The following is a 22,175-nucleotide window of genomic DNA, read 5'->3' as shown; positions in this document are numbered from 1 at the left end:
CAGCTGGGACTCCCGAGGCTGCCCCAGAAAGTCAATAATGATTTCAAACGTAATTATTTGCTTTATCGTTGTGTGTTGTCTTTCAGCAGAAGGACACTGTCGTTTGCAGGAACTGCTGCTTCCACCTCCCAGTTGACTCACTTCATTGCAACTATTTTCTTTCACAGAGTGACTGACAGCATCTGCAGGCATCATTCATTTTTCTTCTGAATAAAAGAGGAAATAGATCTGCGAATGACTACTTCTTTATTTTAGACTTGAAAGTATGCCAGAACTTTATGAGTCATTCTTTCACAGAAGCCAAAATAGAGTATTGCCAGGAACTAGGTCCCCACCACAGTTAGATCATAGGCTCTCCTCTTGCACAGACCGTACGTGTCACCACCCAAAGTGGCATCAGGCACCAAACAGCAACATAGAAACTCCCGTTAGAAATGGTCTGACCTCCAGAGGCTCCAGTTACTCTCCCCAGCGAAACAATGACAAAATTCCCTCAAATTCCTTGTTTTTCTAATAGATGAAACGGGAATAGATCATTGAGGAAGGAGCTCTCACCATAAATCCTACATTTCCTCATCAGAAATAATTCCCAATACTAAAATACTCGTGTTTCATTGCGGCGGTGGCTGAATGGTCACGCTCGAGGTAGAAACCCGGGTGCTCTGACTGCAGATCTGCTCTTCCTTACAGATGCTGCAGAAGCTCAGAGCCCTTCTCCTGCCTCCTAGGACGAGGCACACAGCTACACAGGGTTGTTCATCTTACACCCTCACAGTGCAATAGGGGACGCTGACCTGAGTACTACGGCATGGCAACACAGAAAGTCTTTTTTCTTACTCCTAGGCTAGCTGTGTTTAGGACCAGCAACACCAGCAAGAATTCCAGTCCTTGATATGTCAGCGGGAGCTAGAAAAATCAGTGGATCTGGCAAATCGGAGATACACTGCTACGCAGTCAAAGCACAAGACCGCTATCAACGCTGCCCTCACTGACTGTAGGACACCAGAAAAACCACTTACTCTTCCCTGTGTCTCCGTTGTTTCACTGGGTAGTAGCTTTTTGCACTCTCTGCTGCTGTGGTAGCAAATTCTTAGGATGGGTGAAATATCTGTAACGGCATGTTACTGACCTGCAGCATTGCTCTGAGTAATAAGTGACTTACAAGTGAGCTGTCACACTGTCATCTCGTCATTCTTTCTCCTTTTTTCCTTTGTTTGCCAATCTTTCCTGCTAAGGCTATGACTACCCCAGCATGCAAAAATACACCTGAGCAGGTCAGTAGAGCTAAACCAGAACCTGGGCGCTGGGGAGCTGAGCACAGACACCCAAACGGGCTGCGCAAACACCAGCAAGCACCGGGAAGCAACCTTTCCATAAATTTATTAGCTCAGGTGAGTGACTACACAGTGCATCCATGATGCGCATCACTGTGCAGACACAGCACCGTGGATCTTATTGCCAAAAGTGCCTGAAATACCAGGTGGGTTCCTCTCCAAGCACCCAGCAGACTCATCGCCTGGCACAGCTGAACGCACATTCATGCAACACAGCCGTTGACCCATCATTCAGCACACTGTGTTCACACAGCCCCTTGCGTAAGAAGCCAGGCAAGCCCAGATCACCCTGTTCCCTGCTCCAACGTCTATTGCAACATTGACTATTTGCTGTCTACCACAGGCTTGCATTTGCAATGTCCCCAAGAGCCTGGTGAACCCTAAAAATTATCATTTACTCCTACATCCAGTGATACTGCGAACCATCAAAAGAGACTATATGTCCCTTGGAGCAACATTAAAAGGATCTGGAGCACAAGTGGTATCCTCCTCTGTCCTCCCAGTCAGAGGAAGGGGTTTTGAAGGAGGAGACGAACAGCAAGGTTTTGGATTGTACGATCATGGATCCACCTTTGAGAAGCCAGGTCTGTTAGGAGCTGGTGGGATTTACCTGACCAAATGGGGCAAGAAGGTCTTGCTAACAAGCTGGCCAGACTTATACAGAGAGCTTTAGCTAGACTTAGCGGTGAAGGGGGATGGAGCTTTGAGCAACAGACAAGAGCCAGGGGTTGCTGATGCATTAGGAACCAAGAAGGAAACACCAGTGAAATGCCTCAGAGGAACTGCCATCCAGAGGGACCTGGACAGGCTTGAGAGGTGGGCCCGTGCGAACTGCGTGGAGTTCAACAAGGCCAAGTGCAAGGTCCTGCACATGGGTCGGGGCAATCCCAAGCACAACTACAGGCTGGGTGGAGAATGGATTGAGAGCAGCCCTGAGGAGAAGAACTTGGGGGTGTTGGTGGACAAGATCAAAATGAGCCAGCAATGCGTGCTTGCAGCCCAGAAAGCCAACCGTGTCCTGTGCTGCATGAGCAGCAGTGTGACCAACCGGTCAGGGGAGGAGAGTCTGCCCCTCAACTCCATTCTGGTGAGACTCCCCTGCAGTACGGTGTCCAGCTGTGGGGTCTCGAGGACAAGAAGGACATGGAGCTGTTGGAGCGAGTCCAGAGGAGGCCACGGAGATGATGCGAGGGCTGGAGCACCTCTGCTATGGAGACAGGCTGAGAGAGTTGGGGTTGTTCAGCCTGGAGAAGAGAAGGCTCCGGGGACACCTTAGAGCACCTTCCAGTACCTAAAGGGGCTACAGGAAAGCTGGAGAGGAAATGCATGGAGTGACAGGACAAGGGGGAATGTCTTTAAACTAAAAGAGGGTAGATTTAGATTAGATATAAGGAAGAAAATTCTTCCCTGTGAGGGTGGTGAGGCGGTGGCAGAGGTTGCCCCGAGAAGCTGTGGCTGCCCCTGGCTCCCTGGCAGTGTTCAAGGCCAGGTTGGATGGGGCTTTGGGCAACCTGGTCTAGTGGTTTACACACAGCTACTCAAGTGACAAATCATCTCCCTGCCAGGGTAATCTAGACAGATCCCAGGTGGTGGAGGGAAACCGGATCATTTATCTACTTTTTCTGCTTAAACATTCAGTTATCCCCCTCACTCCTGAAGCAAATCCACCCCCAAGACACACACTTCCAAACAGAGGAACAAACCCCACAGTATCTGGGTGGGACAGGGCACTTTTTAACACCCTGAGGAAAACCCTATTTAAAAGGGGTGACCAAGCATCCCCACTGCACAGGGGCTGCTGCCATGAAGTGGGGCCTGGAGCCACCCCAGGAGGGGCAAGGGGACAGGGATAGGGCTGAGGAATGAAGAGAGGCACTGAGGTAAGGGCCACAGAAAGAGGATAAGGAGATGAGGGAAGCGGCCAGAAGGGCTAAAGAAAGATGGGGGAAGGCCCTGAGGGAAGGTCCAAAACAAGGGGCTGAGGGAAGGCACTGAGGGGGAAGGAACGGGCCCAGGGCATGATGTGAGGGGATGAGGAAAGGGGTTGAGGGACTGAGGGAAGGTCCAAAATCAGGCGCTGGGGAAAGGCACTGAGGGGCCGGGGGGAATGACTGAGGTGAGGTCCGGGGCCCAGGGCAGGAGGCGAGGACTGAGGGGACGAGGGAAGGGGCAGAGGGAAGAGCTGAAGACAGGCGCCGAGGGACTGAGGAAGGGTCCAAACCAAGGCGCTGGGGGAAAGACTGAAGCGAGGGAAGGTGCCCGGCACAGGAGATGAACGATGAGGGAGAGGGCGCTGAGGGGACGGCGGGAAGGGCCGCCGAAGGCCGGTGCTGGCGCGGCGGTGACCCGCGGGAAGAGGAAAGCCACGGGCACAGACGCGCTGTCTTTCCGGTTCAGTTTTCACTTTCTGTTTTTTTCCCCGCTACCGCTGCCCGCCCCCGGCCCTGCCTCCCTCCTCCGCCCGCCCGCGCCGTTCCTCCGCGGCGCCCTTTCACTTCCTGGGGCCGGCGGATGGCGGCGGCCCGCAGCGCGCCCGCCCCCCATGCCGCCCCGCATCGCCTGAGCCCGCCGGCCCGCCCGGCCCGGTAGCGCCGCGCCCTCCCGGGGCCCCCGCCGGGAGTGGAGCCGCGCCGAGGGCCGGGTGGGGCGGCATGCGGGCGGCGTGAGGGCCGGCGCGGCGGGGAACGGCGCGGAGCGAGCCTTGGCCATGGGCGAGCGGCGGGACGAGGAGAACGCCGGGCCGGGCACGGGTGAGCGGGGCCGAGGAGGTGCGGGCGGGGACCGAGCCACGGAGAGGGCGGCCGGCTGGCTCCATCCCACCCTTCTCTGCTTCTCCAAAGCCGGGGGCTGCCCGGCTCGGCGGGGACGAGCTTGAGGGGGGTGTCTGCTCCTCGCCGGCTGAGGGGGAGCAGTCCCCGGACTGGGGCTGGAGGCACCTGCCCTGAACCCCTGGGCTCCTGGAGGCCTTCGATACCCAGAATGAAGCTTTTTTTATTTAATTTCGACTGGCTCTTTGGGGACACGTTGGCTTTTCCAAGCTCCCATTTGTGCCGTTAGCTGACCCCAAGGCCCATGCAGCTGGGAGAGCCGTGGTTGTTTTTGGTTTTGTGACTGCACGTACCTTCAGTCTGCCCTTGGGGAGCCGTGCTGGTCAGTGCAGGTGCCCTTCAGGAGCGAGAGATATGGAAATACAAACAGATCGGCTGCATACTGCTCCCTTCCTGGCATGGGGAGCTGAAGGCTGGAAGGTCTCTTTGCTCTCCGCCTTGGATCAACTGTGCTGTTCTGCCCAGCTGGAAATTGGCCCTAGAAGAGGGGGAAAAAATATATATATTTCTGCTCTAGTCCTGCACAATTCTGTTCCCAGATTGTCCTCAAACAATTTATCCCACAGAGGCTTGGATAGGAGCAGGGCTTGCCGAGCTGTAGGTCTGCAATCCTTAAGGGGGGATAATCTGAGATAGATGAAGCAAGTGGGAGGGTGGATGGCACAAAAATAGTTGTAAAACATGTTCCTTACTCCATGGGAACAAAGTTTGGTTGGGTTTTTGGTTTGTTTTTTTTTTTTAATGTGCAAGAAAGCCTGCCTGGCCCAGAATAATCAGTAGCCCAGTGGTTTAGTGCCCATTGTGGTTGCAGGAGATGCTGAGTGAAACTCTGCTCTATGGGATTCAAGTCAAAATATTAACCAAGCATTTGGTCAAAGTGGTTGTTTCTTAGTGCTACTTGATAGATCTCGTTATGGTGCTTATAAGAGACTGGTAACAAAGAGGGAAACAAAGACGGGGCTCTACTGGCACTAGCTGTCCTATGGTTGAGTCTGGAAATTACCAGTCTGCACTTGAACGAATTTGTTAGATATAGTGTGTTGTCAAGAAAATGTCTGATTTCACAGAAATTACTGTTTTCCAGTCGGAAAATAATTTTGTCAGAGAATTCTATATCTGCTCTGGTAAGAAGTAGAAGTTCTTGCCCAAGACCGGAGACCGTATTACTGAGCTCTGAAACTGGTTTTACATACTAGTTTGGTCTATTTTTAGCGTTCCTCTTAAACCTGGCATTTTTGGCGGTTAGAGAGCTAGCTTAAATGTTCCCCGTTCCCAGATACTCACCCCCGATATACCCCTAACATCCGTATCCGACTGACTTCGAGCTGTGTTGGCACAACTCTTTGTGGAGCTGTGCAGCAATCCAGATTGCTGAACCTATCTGGATTAAAAATAGCCTCTTTTACTTTATTTTCTGCTGCAGTTTGCTGATTTTCTTCATTATGCAGCCCCAGCTGTGCCAGGAGGGGAAGAGAAGGAGCATCGAGGCAAGGGCTTGCATAGGTCACTGTAGCCACCCACCGAAATGCAAGTGGGATTACAGCTTTGGTGGAATTGGGCTGGTTTTATTACATTAAATATGTATGTTGTTCACTCTGGCACCTGCCAAAGTGACCAACTGATTATTCTGGGTTAGAATTGCTTTGAGACAAGGAAGTGAAATGTTTATTATTTTTGGTAAATGCTATTTTTGCACAGTTTGGCTTTTTTTTGGAGGGGTGATGGTGAGATAACTACCCACTAGTTTCGATTGATTGTTTGGAGTTAGTGTGCGTGGGGATTTTAGTACTTGGCTTCAGTTCTGTTTTTATTTGAAACTATAAGTGTGTCTTGGTAATTTCTGCAGTCAAAGGGTCCATAGAGAGCCTGTGGTTAGAGCTCTGTTGCCGTATCAAGCAGAACAAGAGACCGGGGGAAAGAAAGTCAACATCGAAAGGAGAGCATCTGTAGTGAGAGCAAAAGTAATGCAACAAACCACACCTAGGGAAGGATATATCCCTGTTTGGGGGTATTTCAGGCTTGCTCAAAGGCAAAAGGAGTAAGTAACCGGTGGTCTGGAGGAGTGCATCTGTAGTATTTCAGGCAAGGGAACTGTATGCCAGCTTTTTCCAGCTGCAAACAAGTTGTTTGGTTTTTTTGTTTTCCCAAATGGTGGAGCTCTGCCTTGGGGAGGTTGTTTTTAACACATGAACCGTTGCTGTTGCTCTCACAAGGCTGCCTGTGTGTCAGGAGACCCTGGACATTGCTGCAGGGCGTGCATCGCCTTGACGGCGCATGGGCTTTAGATCCAGGACATCCTCAACGTCAATTTTTCGGGGTCCCGGGAGGCAGCAGACGAACTCTGGCTCACGTAGCGGCCGGCTGATGTTTCTTGGGAGGGCTGGATGTTGCTCTGTGGGTGTTGTGTGGTTGGCTGGCTTTAACACGTGGGTTTCAACGAAGCATTTGTGGGCTGCATGCAAGGTATCCGCAAAACATAACATAGCAAAGGCAAGCCTGTCATCAGCGGGGTTTTTAGTTTGCTGAGCACGAGTCTACAGCTGTTCCACAAGGTGAAAGAACGTCAAGTCTGACTGTCATGCTGTCACAGCTACTGCACTAGCATGGAGAATCGCTTGGCTAGCTGGTTTTGGAAAGAAAAGGATATCTTTAGTTGTTTAAGTGCTAAAATACCTGTGCCGGTGCTAGATTTGGGAAGAGTCAATGCAGACACCTGCAGCTGAGTGAATCCACAACAGGTGGCAACCCTGTATAAGATGATAGAAGAGGGGAGCTGCAACAGGACGGGGCTTTGAGGAGCATCTGCTGAGATGAAAGGCAGCAACAACTGCCTGTGCAGTGAATTAACAAGGGAAAACCTGTGATAACCACATCCTCGGTTACATGAGCCGCTGAAAGTAACAGGAGGGGGGTTATAAAATCAACAAAATGTTACCTGGAAGGTTTCTCTGGTGTAGGGCTCCTGCTGAGTAGATTTTTGCCAACATCAGAGTGGGGCAGCTGTGGCTTTGCCAGCCAAGGATGGGGACCCCCACGTCTCTGCGACCTGTCCTGAGGCTGCATCACCCCCCAGGGAAAAATTTCATCCTCCCATCCAGTCGGAACCTCCCAAGTTGCAACTTGAGCTGTTTCCCTGTATTTTTTCCATGTGCTGGTGCCAGAAGAGAGGCTCCATCATCTTTCTGACTCTCCATCAGGGAGTTGTGGGCTGCAGTTGGATCTTGCCAGCTTTTCTCACCCAGACTATGCTTTTCTACCCCTTGCTCTCTGTGTAATTAGGTATGGTCTTGTTGGGGCTGCCTTTTGAATCAACCACGTTTGCTGAAATTTCTTATGACACGTGGGTTTTTTTACATAGTGGAGGAACATAACCTTCCCTACCCGTGAGGAAACTAATAATGTTTTCTCCCTAACCAACTAGATGCATTCACATATCACTGTGAGATTAAATCTGTGTTGGCAGAGTTCAGGTGGAGCTGTGTAAAGGGGCACAGTAATAGCTTTCTGGAGAGGGTGTCAGGGGTTCTCCGCATCGCCTGACTCCTAAAAGTGATCTAAGTAGATACTGTCAGTCTCTGATATTGAGATGAAAATCATTACAAAAGCTCCTGCAGCCTAGATATCTGCATTCCTGGGCTACCTGATCCCAAAGGTAATTTAAAATACAATCCAGTACCTTGGGTTTCCAGCTTACCAGCAATCACCGTGTCTCACTATGGAAACCTTTAAAGCACTGTGATGTTTAAAATATGTCAAAACAGGAGACTGCAAAAGATACCATCTCACCTGAAACAGGGATACAACTCCCAAGTTTAAGGCCAAGGATTTTAATTTAGTAGAGTGGAGCTGCATCAGCCTGCTTACTTTTTTCAGCTAATTATGAAAATTAGAGAGCTGTGCCATCCAAAAAATTCCTTCCCTGCCCAGCAATTTGAATTCTTGGTTCTTCTGGGGGAAAATAGCTCCACAGTTATGAGAGCTCTTAAACCTTCATGCAAGGCAATCACTCTCTGAGACTGCGAGGAAACATCTGCTGCAGGGAGGTGGTTTGTAATAATCTGTTAGGATGATTTACTTGCCTGTAGTAGTTGCAGGATAATTGACTCAATAAGTTGCTCGTCTTGTCCATGAAAGCACCACATAGAGTAAGAGATGCTTCCTACTACGGTCACCCTAACGTGGCACTGCATATCCATCATCTGGTGTCAGCCCAGCTCCACGCACATTGGAGTAGGGGTAAAACCTTGTGCTGATTTCATGGGCTGTCCCAACTGAGACCAAAGATCCATCTTGGCCTATATCCTGACTCCGGGAGTGGCCGCTTAGGGAAAAGTACGTGAACAGGGAAAAAAGTACATGAACAGGACAAAGGTATAGTGCTCTTTCTCTGAAAACTCACGCCTCCTGCACAGGTTTGTGGCTCTGGGACTTCCTTTGCATATAATAGAATTTGCCCCCCCCCCCCCCCAATCTGTCCAGTTGATTTTTGAACCCATCTGCAGCAACCCATGGTGACACCTTCAGAAAATGCTTCTCGTTATTAGAGCCCTTCCTGGCTCTGCCAGACATCCTGTGATATAACCTGTGCCACCTTTTCCATCCCTGGTGGAAGGCCTTTTCCCCTTTCATTTGCCAACAGATTCACTCCTCTCTGCAAATGGGTGTCTTCAGCCCAGGTTAAGTCAGAGGTCCTGTTTTGGCTGGACCATGAGCACAAACCTGCCCTGGTAACCCATCCCATGCCCAACATCTGCCCCTGGTACGTGTAATATCCCAGCTGTGTTTTGACTCTGTTGATGCATGGTTTAGATCAGATCCCTTACCGCACGACAGATTCAGCCAGCTCTGCTTATTAGTAGCCCAACAAATAGAAGGTTAGAATGGTTGTCTGTGTTTCAGAGTGGAAAAAAGGAGAAGGAAGAAGGCAAAAAAAACGAAAGAGAAAGATGTTGGGAAGCAGCAAAGCTGTAAAAGTTACTGATAATGGCAGGAGCAGCAGGAACAAGGCATTTGTGTGGTATAGGAGAGCGTTTTTTGAGATTGAAAGGCTTTGAAGAACCCACACTAAAACAGGAGAGAGCCCCTGAAAGGCTTAAGTATGCCAAGGCAAATCTTTTTCTGCTTCGGCGCCCTGGACCAGTCCCCATAGGCATAGGACACCCGCTCCATGGTGGGGATAACTCTGCCGCGCTGTGCAGAGTGGTCTCTGGGGTCTGCCTCGGGTGATCAGTTTGCAAATACACCTAATATCAGCTAGCCACGTGAACGGTCTGTGCTACATCTCCTTGCCCGATTACTTCTGCAGAGTAAATGTAAGCTTAGTTGACATCACATCATTAGCCGAAAATACTTTACAACAGTCTGAAACATCTGCCATAGTCAACATCTCATTACTTTGCAGGCACGCCGCCTTCCTGCTCCTAGACGTTTGTGGGAGATGGTGATTTTTGGCTTAGTTTGTCTTCATTTGACTCAGCTTTTGGCTTAAACTGAAAGAGGAAGGTGACTTCTGTGTTTCAGCAGTAATGAGCCAAGGCTTGTTGTAAAAGTTGAGCTGTGCAGGTAGCAGTCATGGTCATGACTTGTGAGGGTGACCTGACCTGCAGGTGGGTGAAGATCATGACCGTAGGGTGCTCAGGATTCTGCAATACACAAGGACATGAAAGTCCGTGTTTCTGAGAATTTCTTTATTACAAATTACTAGAAAACTACTGTAAAAACAAATATATGCCTGCCTAAATATATGCTACAAGTCACTACAAAATTACCACTAGGAAAGCAAGTGTATGAATAGTACAAGAGTAAAGCAAATATATGTACGTTGCAAGTTATTACAGAATTCCAGCTAGCGAAGCAAGTATATACTTAATGAATCTTTACCGATGTTAAAGGAGTAGCTGCTGCCCGTGCGATCACACACCATTCCTGGTGTTGCACGCGCACGCACGCACGCTTATTCTTGGGCACGCTTCCTCCTCTTCAGGCTTGACCCTAGGTTTCCCGCAGCAGAGTCTCAGGCATCGGATTTTATAAAATAATTAATTTAGTTGAAAGGTGTAGCAGCAGGATCAGCCTGGGCTGAGCGCCTCCAAAGAGAGGGACCCAGAACAAAGAAATCCCGGGGCAATTACACCCTTGGGTCCCACACACCCACCCCTCATGCGTCCTTTAGTCCAATGGTGATTTTTGGTCTGGGGTCTTCTAACATCTAATTGGATTCTTCTTCTGTGTCCCGGCAGGCAGGCTCTTACCTTGTTGACTTGCAGTTTCTGCAGTTTTCCCCAAAGGCTGGAGTCTCCTTATCTTCTGGTTTACACTCCTTGTGCATCTGCCCTTGCTGGTGGAACATGGAGAGCTGAAGAGTCCCAGACTTGGAAAAACACTACCGAGGCATGAGTGCGATATGAAAATACTTCCCCATGCTAAAAGACTAAACACAGCACTGTACTAGCTGTTAGGAAAACTACTAGGAAAATTACTGAGCAAAATACCTCTATGGCAGCCTAAGGCTTCAGCAAATCTAAGTGCTCACGCTAAGTAAAGCTAACAAACAGCAGAAATCACTCTCTCTTATATTCCTAATTTATTCTAATTAAAACCTACTTATTTACGTTAAACAACCAATATCCCTCAACAACCGATGCACGCAACCATAAATACATTATGTGAGGTGTCACTGGTGCGACACTCACCAAATCGCTCCCAGGAGCGGGGTTAATTGGTGATGGAAAAGTCTCATTTCAAAGATGATACATGTCACCGAGTTCGGTCAGTGAGGGTCCGGGAGATCTCACCCAGGGAAGTTCTTGTGGAGAAGCTCATTTTGGGTAGGTAGCGAGTTATTTTTTATACCTTCTTGGTGTAGAGATGTAAGTGGGCGTAGGACATCAGTTCCCAGAATAGTTGTTGCTGGCTTTTTTTTTTTTTTTTTGTGGAAGGTAAGTTTGTTATCTCAGTTTCTTTGTCCTGCCAACTGCTCCTTATCAAGGAGGTTTTGGCTGAGCTTATCAGGGATGTCTCAGGACTCCTGGCTCAAGAGATGTCCTTCTTTGTCAGTATGTTTACCAAGTCACCCTTGTGGCTGCTCTGTCAGCAGGCTGTAGCTTGCAGCTAAATAGTTTGCAGGTAAATAGTTGGTCAAGCATGTAGTACCGTGAGTTTTATAATGCACGAGTTAAAAGGGACAGTTCATATAATTGTCTATAATAATTACTGCATGCTAGAAATAATTAGAAAGTAAAAATAAAAAATGAGAACAGCAAAATCAGGATGGGAGATTATAAAAAGAAGAGAGAAAGTGGACTCTAGCAGAGCCGAATAAGTTGGGAGGATGATTTTAAGGAGTCTCAGCCAGCAGCACATGAACTGTCGATGGTACAGAGCAGCATGTGGTGGTGCCAGAACTGACGCTGCCAGTGACGCATGCTGTTACAGCTCATACTAACGATGGGACCACGCCAGGAAAACAGAGGAAATCTTTGTTGAAGAGAGAGGCAAGATTGGCTGTGGGAAGGGACCATGCAGGAGCAGCTGTGCCGAGGACAGGTCGAAAGCCTCGCAGACGAGCATTGCAGTTGTATTCAGCATGCGTTGACCACACTGGGTTGCAGACTTCTGGAGATTTGACAGCATTCAAATGTCTGCAGCAACTGCTACTAAAATTTTAAGGTAAAAATAATAATTAAAAAAAAAAAAAGACCAGGAAGGAAAGCAAACTTTTTTCTCTGTACAAGTAAGGGGTTCAAAAGCCATGGGTTTTCCTCCTGGGCTGGTTTTGGAAGTCTCTGTGTAGTGAGACCATCCAGAGGTCACGTGAAGATGGATGAGCCAAAGGAGGATCCTGTTTTTGGGAAGTCTATGTCTCTTGGCCTCAGCTGACGGGCATCCAGCACCTGCAGGAGCCCTGATTTAGAAAGGGGGGAGCAAAGGCATACAGCTCCCGGGAGGCGTATGGGCTGTGTGTATCTGCCAGTGGGGCATGTCCACGCAGGCTGGCTTTAGCCAATGCTTTGCAGAGGACAGAACAGGGCACGTTGAGACATTTGCAGGCACGACTGGGGAGGAAAGGTCAAAGGAGCTGGCTTTAAGTCTAGAAAAGGAGGAGGAAAGAGTAGGTTAGTAGCCTTCTAAGGAACGCAAGGCTCTTGGAGGATGACTTCTCCACAGCCACAGCACGAGGGAAAGATCAACCTTACTTTGCAGCGTTGGTAATTGATGTTAAAAGCTGCAAAGGTGACTGCTTTTTCTCCCTTGCTGTGAGGGTAGAAAATCACCAGGACAGGCTGTGAATCCCCTCCCCAGGGATTTCAGGGCACAGATAACACCCACTGTGGGTCCAGCTGGGCTGTGCCGGTGCAGAGCTGTGCTGGGTTTCTCCAGCTTTCCTCCAGCCGCCAGTCCTGTGATGCGTCTCTGCTGTCCGACTGACCCCGTGCGAGATGTCGGTCCCGCTCCCTGAGGATGCTGTGTGGTGGTAGTGGCGTGTCCAAGCTGCTCAGAGGGGAACAGATGTTTTCACTTTTACTTCTGGTTTAGGCACTTTCACTTTCACCTCCTCACAGCCTGCCCAGAGACTATCAAGGGCCTTCTGCTCCCACAAATGAAATCTGGATGTGTCAGGGTTTTGTACCTATTTCTGTGAGCACAGACTCTTCCTTAGGGTGGGAACAGATCTGAAGGAGCCCCTTAAATCTGAAAGGGGAGATGATGGTCACAGCAAGCTGCTGGGCTCGGTGCCACATTCTGTTTCATCTTGAATATTTATGTATTACTACAGAAACTTTTTTTTCCTCTTTTGGACTTTAATTTTTACACTGCAGCTGAACTTGCAGGACAGAACAAATGTTTACCACCTGCAGAATTGCTGGTTTTGTTGCATTTCCAAGAGCTTCCCAGGTGTGGGGTGTTTTGGTTTTTTTTTAAAAGCCTTCAGCTTTTACCTCTGAAATATCCATTGCTTTTGCTAATTTAACACTCCGCACCCTCAATATGTATTCTGCGCCCGGTGGGGTTTTTAACCCCGTAATCTCTTTGTCAGCTCGGTGACTCACATACTCAGTGTGGAAACACACAACTGGCTCCCAGCTCACATGTTCAGACACGGCCTTTCTCATACTTCAAGACCCTGAACTTGTTGATGCAAGGTAGCAAGATGCTATCAGTAGGAGGAGCAGAATATCACACTCTGAAAAGTGAGATGGTTGGAGTAGTAGCTGTGAAATTAAGTAGCACCAGCTGCAGTCCTGTGCCTTTGGGATACGAGGAGCTGTCGAGGGAGCTGGGCTTGTTTAGACTGGTAGAGAAGATGCTGACGACAGTGCTGTCACTCCTTGGAGGATGACTCTGGACACAAGCGTTGTTGTCGTGCTCAGGGCAGGTAGCAAAAAGGGACATGTTTGGCTCAAGACTTTGAGCAGAGCTGTGAGCTGGAATGTAAGTCCCTGATCTGATTTCCATGGAGGAGTCTGAACTCCGTGACTGCTTCATTGACATCCGCAAGATGCAAGAGATAGAGACAAAGCAAAATGAGAGACAAGTGAGGAAAAAAGTGAGCAAATTTAACGTCCCTTCTTATCCTCATTAGGCTCAAAGAGGAAAAACAGTAATACTGAGAGAGAGCTGGAAGACCTCTTTATTTTTCTTTTTTTTTTTCCTCTGCTTGAGGGCCAAGTTGTGTTCACTTGCTTTTTTACTACTTCTGATGATTACAGAGGCATCAGCTGAAAGTGAGAGGTTTAGAAGTGAACAGAAGTGCACAAAAGACCCCAGAGCAAGGTTCAGCCAGACAAAAGTACTTTTAAAGACTTTCCTTTCTGTGCTCCCAATTTCCATTCCCACCTGCCCTCTCCATGCTTTTCTTAAAACCATTTTTAGAGCCATTTTTATACTGTTTCCCCTCACTTTTTACCTTGTCCAAATTTTCTTTTGCTTGGCACAAAGCAGATGCTGTCTCCCTTCCCCTGTTAAGCCCCGTAGTGCGGACTGGCTGAACTGGCTTAGAACAGCATAGCTAAATGAGTTTAATCCATGCAATTTGAACTGTTATTTTTCCTGTTCCTTATATTAGATGCTTTTTTGACCTGGAATAATTTGAGAGGAGTAACAAGATGTGTGACATAGGGAATGATTCTGTCTTTTCTTCTTTTTAATTGAGGGGAGGAAAAGAAAAAAAAAACAAAACCCTATTAAAACTTATCCTTTAAAAACAGGAGTCAAAACACCAACTAGGTTGCAGGTGACAACAGATGCTGTCTTGCTCACCACCAAAGGAACATGGGCCTTTTTGCTTTAGAGCTTAAAATAAGAATTTAATCTATTTGTCCTCAAAAATTTTGGGGACGTTTTTCTTAAAGGGCGACCAGTGTGCAAACCCTGGCAGTTCTACATTTCTTTCCTTATAGATAACTGCTTTATTTTCTAGTTTATGGATCAAAAGAAATAAACTTTTTCAATATGTCTATGTTGCAAACTCAGCTTGGGATTTGAAATCTCATCGCTCATGAATCACCACCAGTAATAAAGATTTTTAAATGTGCAACAGAGACTGAGCCCAGGATTTCCTGTGTTTCTCAGTGGCTGCTTTATTTAATATTTGGATTTTAACAGCTGCAAGAGCACAAATACTGCAGGGCTTTCCTTTGTTACTGTGTGGGTATTTAACTTGTCAACTTCTTTGGGACCTCTTCTTGGTGGCATACTGTTGGGAAGAGTTTTACTGGGATGTTTTCCTTCAGAGATGTCAAGAGAATTTGGGCTTTGAGAAAACTCTGCCCGTTCAGGCTTTGAAGGAAGGTTTGCTTTTGTGGTATTGAACACAACATTCACTCAAGACCTGAAGATCTTTATAGGAAAACAGATAACCCTGAGTAACTGAGCATGCACTGAGACTTTCCCTGTGTGCAAACATCAATTCTCACACCCTGAAAGAGCGTGCAACGAATCTAAGCAACTTTTTAGCACAAGAGAAAACTCTGACCTGCTCATCATAAAGTTAATTTACAACCAGGCTTTGCTTCTAGCAGTTGCTAACGATTTCCTTTTTTTTTTTTTTTTTTTTTTTTTTTACTGTGGCAAAGGAAAAACTTGAAGGGCTCACTGGCAAACAGGGAGCTCATATTCCTCCTGCCAAAGGGTAATTTAACTTGCAGACAAAGACTTGGGGGTTGCATGGCTGGAGGGGAGCTGCTGCTCCTGGTGGGAGCCTCGAGTCTGATCTGCTTTGTGGAGATCTGGGCTTGTTTTAAATGCCACCCACCTCTACCGAGGTCCCATACTGATCTGGGGATGCCTAGAGTTAATATTTGCACCTGCTTTTTGCTTTCCTTCTCCAGATTTTCATCCGGAGTCGGAAGAGTCGAGTTCCCTTTTGCGGACAGCGGTTTCGGTGCTGCAGAGCTCCTACTTGGACTCTACATCTCAGGATGGTTTTCAGTACAGCCAAGCAATTCTGGTGGAAAACAATGTTTTTCTAAGCGAGGTAAGGCTAGTGGAGGAGCAGGGTGTTGCTGGCAGCTCGGGAAGGGGTGGTGTTTCTTTGGGAGCTGCAGACATCTGTAAATGCTGGTTTATTGGCAGGTCTGTCTTACCTTTGCAGCACATGGCTGATCTGCCTGCCTGATAGAGCCCCATTTACAGTTCCGGACTGAAGGGAGCCTTTTCTTTGCTTTCTTGCACCTTTTCCTTCCCAGTCTGATCTGGAACAAAAGGTCCATTCAGCCAATGTTGCCAAAAATTCAACAGCAGTTCCTGGAGAAGTCTTTTGGGGCAGGTTGAAATCCTGGTTTGATACTTGGGAGGAGAGCTTTAATGTTATTGTATTTCTGCTCTTTCACAGCAATGCAGATTTCCATGTGGTATTTCTTTTGTCTGTCCTCACAGCTGTTCAAGCGCCAGTTTAAACCCTGTTTCTCTTTCTCCAGCTGACTGGAGCATGTACGGACCCACTTTTAAAATGCCTTCATCCCTATAGTTCCGCTGTCATTGGCATGGAAGACAGGCTGTTTCTTCTGAGGACTGGAGATGACCAGTCTGCTTCTTGTCATGAATTAAATAGAGCCTTGACATTTTGGCTGCCTAAATCTGAGATAGTCACTGTGGAGCTGGATAAAAATCTGGGAAAGTGGGTATCAAGTCATTTGTTGATTGATAAAGAGCCAAAATAAGCCAAAGCAGTGATGAGATTGTTGTTTTCTTATCTTCTAACCCTGTTTAAAAAGTCTCATCCTTCTACAACTTCTTTTTTTAAAGCCCCAAAAAATTCATGGACTCAGGCCCATCTCTGATGATGTTCTCCCTGTCTGCACTGAGAACATGCTCTGCTTTAATTATCAGAGAAAATAAATTGGAGTAATGCGTTGTTTGGCTGTAGCCAAACCATCTGAGCTGTAGTCGCATGATAGCACCTGCCCTTTAGTCAAATAGTCTAGGCTTTCCTGGTCAATGGATAGAGGAGAAAAGAGATGTGCCTCCAAGCATCTCCCTTCCGTAGGCATCTTCTCCACAGCTGATTTGTCTTCTGATGGCCATAGCTGGCTACTAAATGTAATGCTCCACCAGCCCACGTGCTGCTTGTGAAACAAGCTCCCCAGTAGCCAATGATGTGGCAAGAGGGGCAAGGTGGAACAAGGCTGGACTTCCCTGGGATGAGCACAGCGTGACACTGCGGGGCTGGATGTGCCTGCTGTCCCCTGGAGGACATTGAACGTGTTCTGCTGGGGACAAAGGCAGAGACAGATGGACAGACAGATGCATGGATTGGGGGTCTTGTGGTGGGAGATGGGGTTACCTGTGCTGGGGGGAGGGAATGATGTGTGGGCACATGAGCTGGTCCAGCATCACCTGGCTGCTGCCAGCTGCCCCGTACTGACCATGACTGGAGGTACCTGGGACTGTCCTCACACCACAAACATGTCACTTGGCTCTGGCGTGAACGGACTAGAACAAAGTGTTGTCGTGTCTTCTGCAGCTCAGAGCTTTTGCCCAAGCAAAGGAAGCCGCCGGGTACAGCCAGGAGGAGCTGGAGGAGACCTTTGCATTTCTCCTGTTTGACAATGAAGAAGAGGTAACTTGACATGTTTATTCAGCTTAAGAAGTTTGATGCCAAGTGCCTGCGCGCGTGCTCCGTCCCACCAAAGCCCAGCAGATCTGTTGACTGAAGTGTCCTGCCTCTCTCTACCTCAGTTACCAGTGCAATCACTATTGTATAAATAGTCCAGAGCAAGTTCGGAAAGCAGCGATGGATCTTATTTTGCATCTCTCCAGTCAATTACTGTTTGAGGTTGGGCTGTGTCCTTTGCCCTCTGCAGGGAGATAGGAGGAGTCTCCCTTTGTCCCAGTGGATTTCATATATGCTTAAAGAGAAAAGTGCCTTTGTGATAGAAGACAGGAGTTTGTCAGGTGGTTTTGGGCAAGTTCCCTTGGTTTGGCCAACTAGGTGGAGAGAGCGCCTGACACAGCTATTGGGAAAGTTATTCCTGCCCGTTTTTCACAAGGATGCTTTTGATTTTGTGAAAAGAATTTGTCTACACAAAAATGCTCAGGGAATCTAGTGGGAATTCACTTGTAACGTGATTTAATGATGCCATGTGAAATCACTGTAGAGATGGTTTTGTTCAGGATGAGAGTGGCCTAAATGCAGTTTGGTTCTGTTAAGTTTGGATTGAGGTACAGCAAAATGAACCACTTTTGGTCTCAGTTTGGAAGCGGGAATTGTCCCGCTTCATTTTAGCTGTTTGAAATTTAGCACAGTCGGTGCCAAGTGACTGAGCTGCTTGTACAGTCCCTAGGAAAGAGGGAGCTCTCCAGAGGACAGCTGAACCTCTTTTAATGCAGGTATCCAAAATTCCCAGGCTAAATCGCTCTCTGGAGGTGCCTGCCTCTCCGTTATTCAGAGAAGTTGTCTAGCTGGCTAGTCTAAGCTAGACACTTGCCTTTTAGGAGGCAGAAGTTAGGTGAGATGAGTGCCCAGTGTTGCTTATAAAGGGGCTGAGTACAGTTTGACTGGTTTGCTTTTATTTCTCACCCATAATGAGTTCAAACTGGTCCTGTTGTCACTCTTCAGTCAATATACATTTGGTCTTTGCGCACTTTGATGAATCTGCTTTGGACGTGGATTAAATCAAAGCCGGTGAGATACTCCCAAGGCAGTAATTATGCCTATGCAGGAGTGAGCACAGAGTAGGAAATGTCCTTTGCGCCAGCCCCATCATGTTTATTTTTCCACAAATTACCCATGCAATTAAAGAAAGTGCGAAGTTCAGCCTTGCACTTGCAGTAGTTTCTGGAGATGCTGGATTTCTTCCAGATCTTTCTAAGCTTTTGCTTCCACGGAGGTTTTTGTAACAGCACTTGATAAATACAAGTATTCAGTGTCTGAAACAACAAATTTTCTTCCTGTTGGTTCTTCCTGTGGACATTGTGGTTAGGTTTCTTTATACTGTGGGTGTTTTGGGACTCTAACGATCTACAGTTGACTTGCAGCACAAGTTTGCCTTTGGCAAGTATTTTGCCACCTGTCATGCTACAGATTTCAGTAGCTGTGTCCCTTATCTTTGAAAAGAGATGGTAAAAGAGGTTGTCTTTTCTTTTGAAGGCGAAAGAGGTGTGTCAGACAGGCCTCCGTGTAAACAGCAGTTCTATTTCCACGCTTGGTGACCCAGCAAAAGGTAAGATTTCCAATCAGAGGACCAAGAGACCTGTTCGCTGTTCTGAGGATATCAACTCCTGTAAAAACAAAAGCTAAAGCCGAGACGAACTCCTGGTACTGTCTTGTTATTTACTGCAAAAATCCATGGAAATTCCCGTGTTTCTTATGTGGGAAACTGCATTTGTTTGGATCAAGCAAGCAGCAGTGTTGTCCTTCTGCCCCCCTCAACCAAATGAGGATGGGATCTTCCCCAAGGAATGTTATCGTCTCTTCCCCTCTCCATTTCAGGCTTTTTCTCCCTTGTTAATAACAACCTTTGTCACCAAAGTGGCTTTTTGTCAGCTCTCCCCGCCGGTTTGCTCTTCAGAGTCCATTTGCTGAGCTTTTGCCAACAGTCCTGTTAATAACCAGAGCAGATTGTGACATGTCAAAGCACTTTGCAGTACGTGCTTGTTCCTTGCCCAAAGGTCTGGGGCCTCAAGATGTGCAGTGCAGGACACATTACTCAAAGAAATCCTACTGCCAGAAGCAGAACATCTCCCAGTGCTCATCCTGCAAGTCTTTGCAGGCCAAGACAGCTAATTATTGAGAAGTTAATGGCAGTGAATGCAAAACCAAGCAAGAACTGGTTATTTTTCTGGGTGTATATCTTAGTCCTGATGGAATGAGATGAATATTATGGTGTATCTCTTTATAGCCCTTCCCCTGCCCAGTCCCGGTTTCCCCCCCCATGTGCTTCTCTACCCATCTTGCCTACAAATATAAAGCAGGAGTGAAGAGCCAACACCCCTCCACCCCACCCCCAGTAAGTCCACAAGGCCTTGTCGCAGGGTAGAAGGTTCATGTTGGCATCTGGGATGCTGAAGGGCCATAAAAAGCTGAGGAAGGGGCCTGGGAGGGTCTATGCCATGCCATGGGCCTGCTCTCCTGCCCTTGCAGTGTGTGTTCCCCACACATAAACATCCCCGTTGCCTTTGCGTGACTCCAAATTGAGCAAAGTACCTGCCCCACTTGCAATCTGACCTGCAAGCCCTTCACCAGATCTCCCTGTAAGAGACAAGCCCTTGCTCGGTATGTTTTCACGTAGTGTGGGCAAAACTGACGTTAGTTGGGCTACTTCTCCCTGGAGAAACCCAAGTTAACTCCTTTCTTAGAGCTGACCCTGAAACATATAATGCTGTTTCATACCAGCAGTCAAAAAAAGGAGAAGAGTCAGAAAGAGTTTCACCCGTTTTACGGCAGCAAGTGCTACTCTGGTTTACATCACTGGCTCTGCAGAGACTCCCATTTCCGCAAGGAGGGTCCTCTTTACAGGGCTTTTTTGGCAGTCAGCTTTACTCGACAGATGATTCACATTATCTTGCATTGCTTTGTTTTCACAGGGGTTTATATTTCCAAGTATGCAGACTGTCTTCATCCGAGACCCTGGTATCATGGAAAATCAGGCTATATTGTCATCTGTAAGCTCATTAAGGTAAAACGCAAGTCTGTCTTTTACGTGGAATGGTTTTCAGAAGCCGCTATACAGTGCAAGCAGTGTTTTTAAGGAGACATTGGTGCCCATAACTGTGGTGGGGTGTAAAATCAGCTCTGCTGAGAGCTCGTCAGGATTTTTGACTATGGGATGTGTCAGGCTAGAAAGCAAGAGTTCCAACTGGGCTTGCCTGGTGGCCTGCAGGACAGCAGAGGATGCAGAGAACCTTCCAAGGTCCACTGCTGAGATCAGAAATTCCTCATAGGGTCACCTTTTTCCCTGGACTCTCATGCATTTTGGGAATTGGAGAGGGGAGCCCTAAGGTGGCTCAGATCGCAGCCCCATTCTATTCCTCCATGGGACTGGCATGTGGCCCCTTTCTCCCCTCCCCACTGGCTCCTGCTCTCTGTAGCTGGTAACAAAACCACACTGCTCCCGTTTCCTCTCCTGAGCAGTGCAGGTTTCTCTGCCATGCCAAACTCAGCCAAGTTGGACCCTCATGTTTGGAAGGACACAAACACACACAACCACCTCACAGTGGTGGGGAGTGTGGGGTTGCCAGCAACACTGTCTTTGGGGAAGAGGAGGATTCAGAGGTCTTTTAAAATAAGTTTCTGCAAACAATTATGTGTATTTATTTATTTTTTTTGTAAATTTTCTGGCACAGGGGAAGGTCAAGGTGGTATCTGAGAATTACACAACCAGCTATACCTGCCCATCTCCCGGCTATGACTGCCATGTCGCTGTGAGCAGAAACAACATACCATCAAAGACGAGCCACTGCCAGGCCTTCGAGCAGAGCCAGGTATAGCTTTGCAATGGGACTCTGCAGACAGCTCACTTGCAGGCTGCAGGGGAACGAACAAAGGGCTGGCCCAGGTGCTGGCTCATTCCTCACCTTGTTTTTTCATTGTTTCCCTTCTCACCCCAGTATTACGTGTATGAAGTGTCCAACGGTAGCACTGCTGAGCGGCCCAGGCAGATCTGCCCGTACATAGTCATCGCCTGCCAGTACAGGGAGCCGAAGGAGATGCCTGTCTTAGCTATAGAGAGCCTGTAAGCAACTTGCTGTTGTTCCAAAATACCTGGTTGCTTTTGTGGGCTGTTTTTCCTTTTCCCATTGCTAAATATACCTCTTTTTCTCCCTTTTCTCTAGACCTGAGCTTAATCACAAAGGTAGGAGCATCTGGTGGTTGTTTTTGTTTATTAAATGTACCTTTCTCTGTTTGCCCTTGTCTTCTCTCCTGCTTTCTCTGAGCCATTCTCCCTTTTGCCTGTAGCGTTGTACTGTTCGTGGAGGGGGCAGCTGTCCATCCGGGGCCAGCTTTTGTGCAACATCGCCCTGAGGACCCCATACAGCTCCACGATTCCAGCCCAACTGTAAGTTATCCCTTTTTCTTTTTTCTGTGTAATTTGGGGAGTGTGAAACATTACGCCTTTGAGTGTCTGTGTTCCAGCAAAAGGCAGTTTCGTCTTTCCTGCCTCATCCTTTCATTGATCAGCATCTTCTTGCAGCTGAACCAACTTACCACCTGCATTGTTGGGACAATCATCAGTGTCAGGAAAGTGGTGTTGGGCAGCCAGTGGTGCAGTGTCACAGCAACAGCTGGATGAGGACATCCAGCAGCTAGAAACAGCTCTATTTTGTCCTGTCTTTTTGTTAACTGCTTTGGGATGTTTATTCCAAATCAATTATTCCTGCTTGGGATTTTTCTCCTTGTGAGAAGTGAGCTTCCTGATGGCACATGTACAATCAGCCAGTTGTGTTTACAGATTGGCACGACAGCAAATACAGTATTGAGGTAACTGGCATTCAAAAAAAAGAGATACTTAAAATCTTCAATAGTCAGAAGCCAACCAGCAGGCAGCATTTTGAAGAAGCCAGGGACAGCCCG

General features: G+C 47.8%; 1 protein-coding gene across 3 annotated transcripts in view; it reads left to right on the top strand.

The window, feature by feature from the left end:
* The first annotated feature begins 3,792 nt into the window (after nt 1–3,792).
* The window catches only part of TASOR2 (transcription activation suppressor family member 2), a 44,406-nt gene continuing 26,023 nt past the window's right edge, over nt 3,793–22,175 (top strand). For 2 of the 3 annotated variants that reach the window (XM_054813098.1, XM_054813099.1), the window contains exons 1-9: nt 3,793–4,084; nt 15,493–15,638; nt 17,127–17,222; nt 18,753–18,825; nt 20,189–20,280; nt 20,948–21,085; nt 21,212–21,336; nt 21,437–21,456; nt 21,561–21,660. In XM_054813098.1, coding sequence (XP_054669073.1) covers nt 4,042–4,084; nt 15,493–15,638; nt 17,127–17,222; nt 18,753–18,825; nt 20,189–20,280; nt 20,948–21,085; nt 21,212–21,336; nt 21,437–21,456; nt 21,561–21,660 — 833 coding nt within the window. In that variant the 5' untranslated portion in view covers nt 3,793–4,041. The remainder of the gene's footprint in view (nt 4,085–15,492; nt 15,639–17,126; nt 17,223–18,752; nt 18,826–20,188; nt 20,281–20,947; nt 21,086–21,211; nt 21,337–21,436; nt 21,457–21,560; nt 21,661–22,175) is intronic. The other variant, XM_054813100.1, reaches the window with a different exon arrangement.

The sequence above is a fragment of the Grus americana genome, chromosome 1 (genome assembly GCF_028858705.1).
Source record: "Grus americana isolate bGruAme1 chromosome 1, bGruAme1.mat, whole genome shotgun sequence".
Taxonomy (NCBI): Eukaryota; Metazoa; Chordata; class Aves; order Gruiformes; family Gruidae; genus Grus; species Grus americana.
This window is presented reverse-complemented; position numbering and strand designations above follow the sequence as displayed.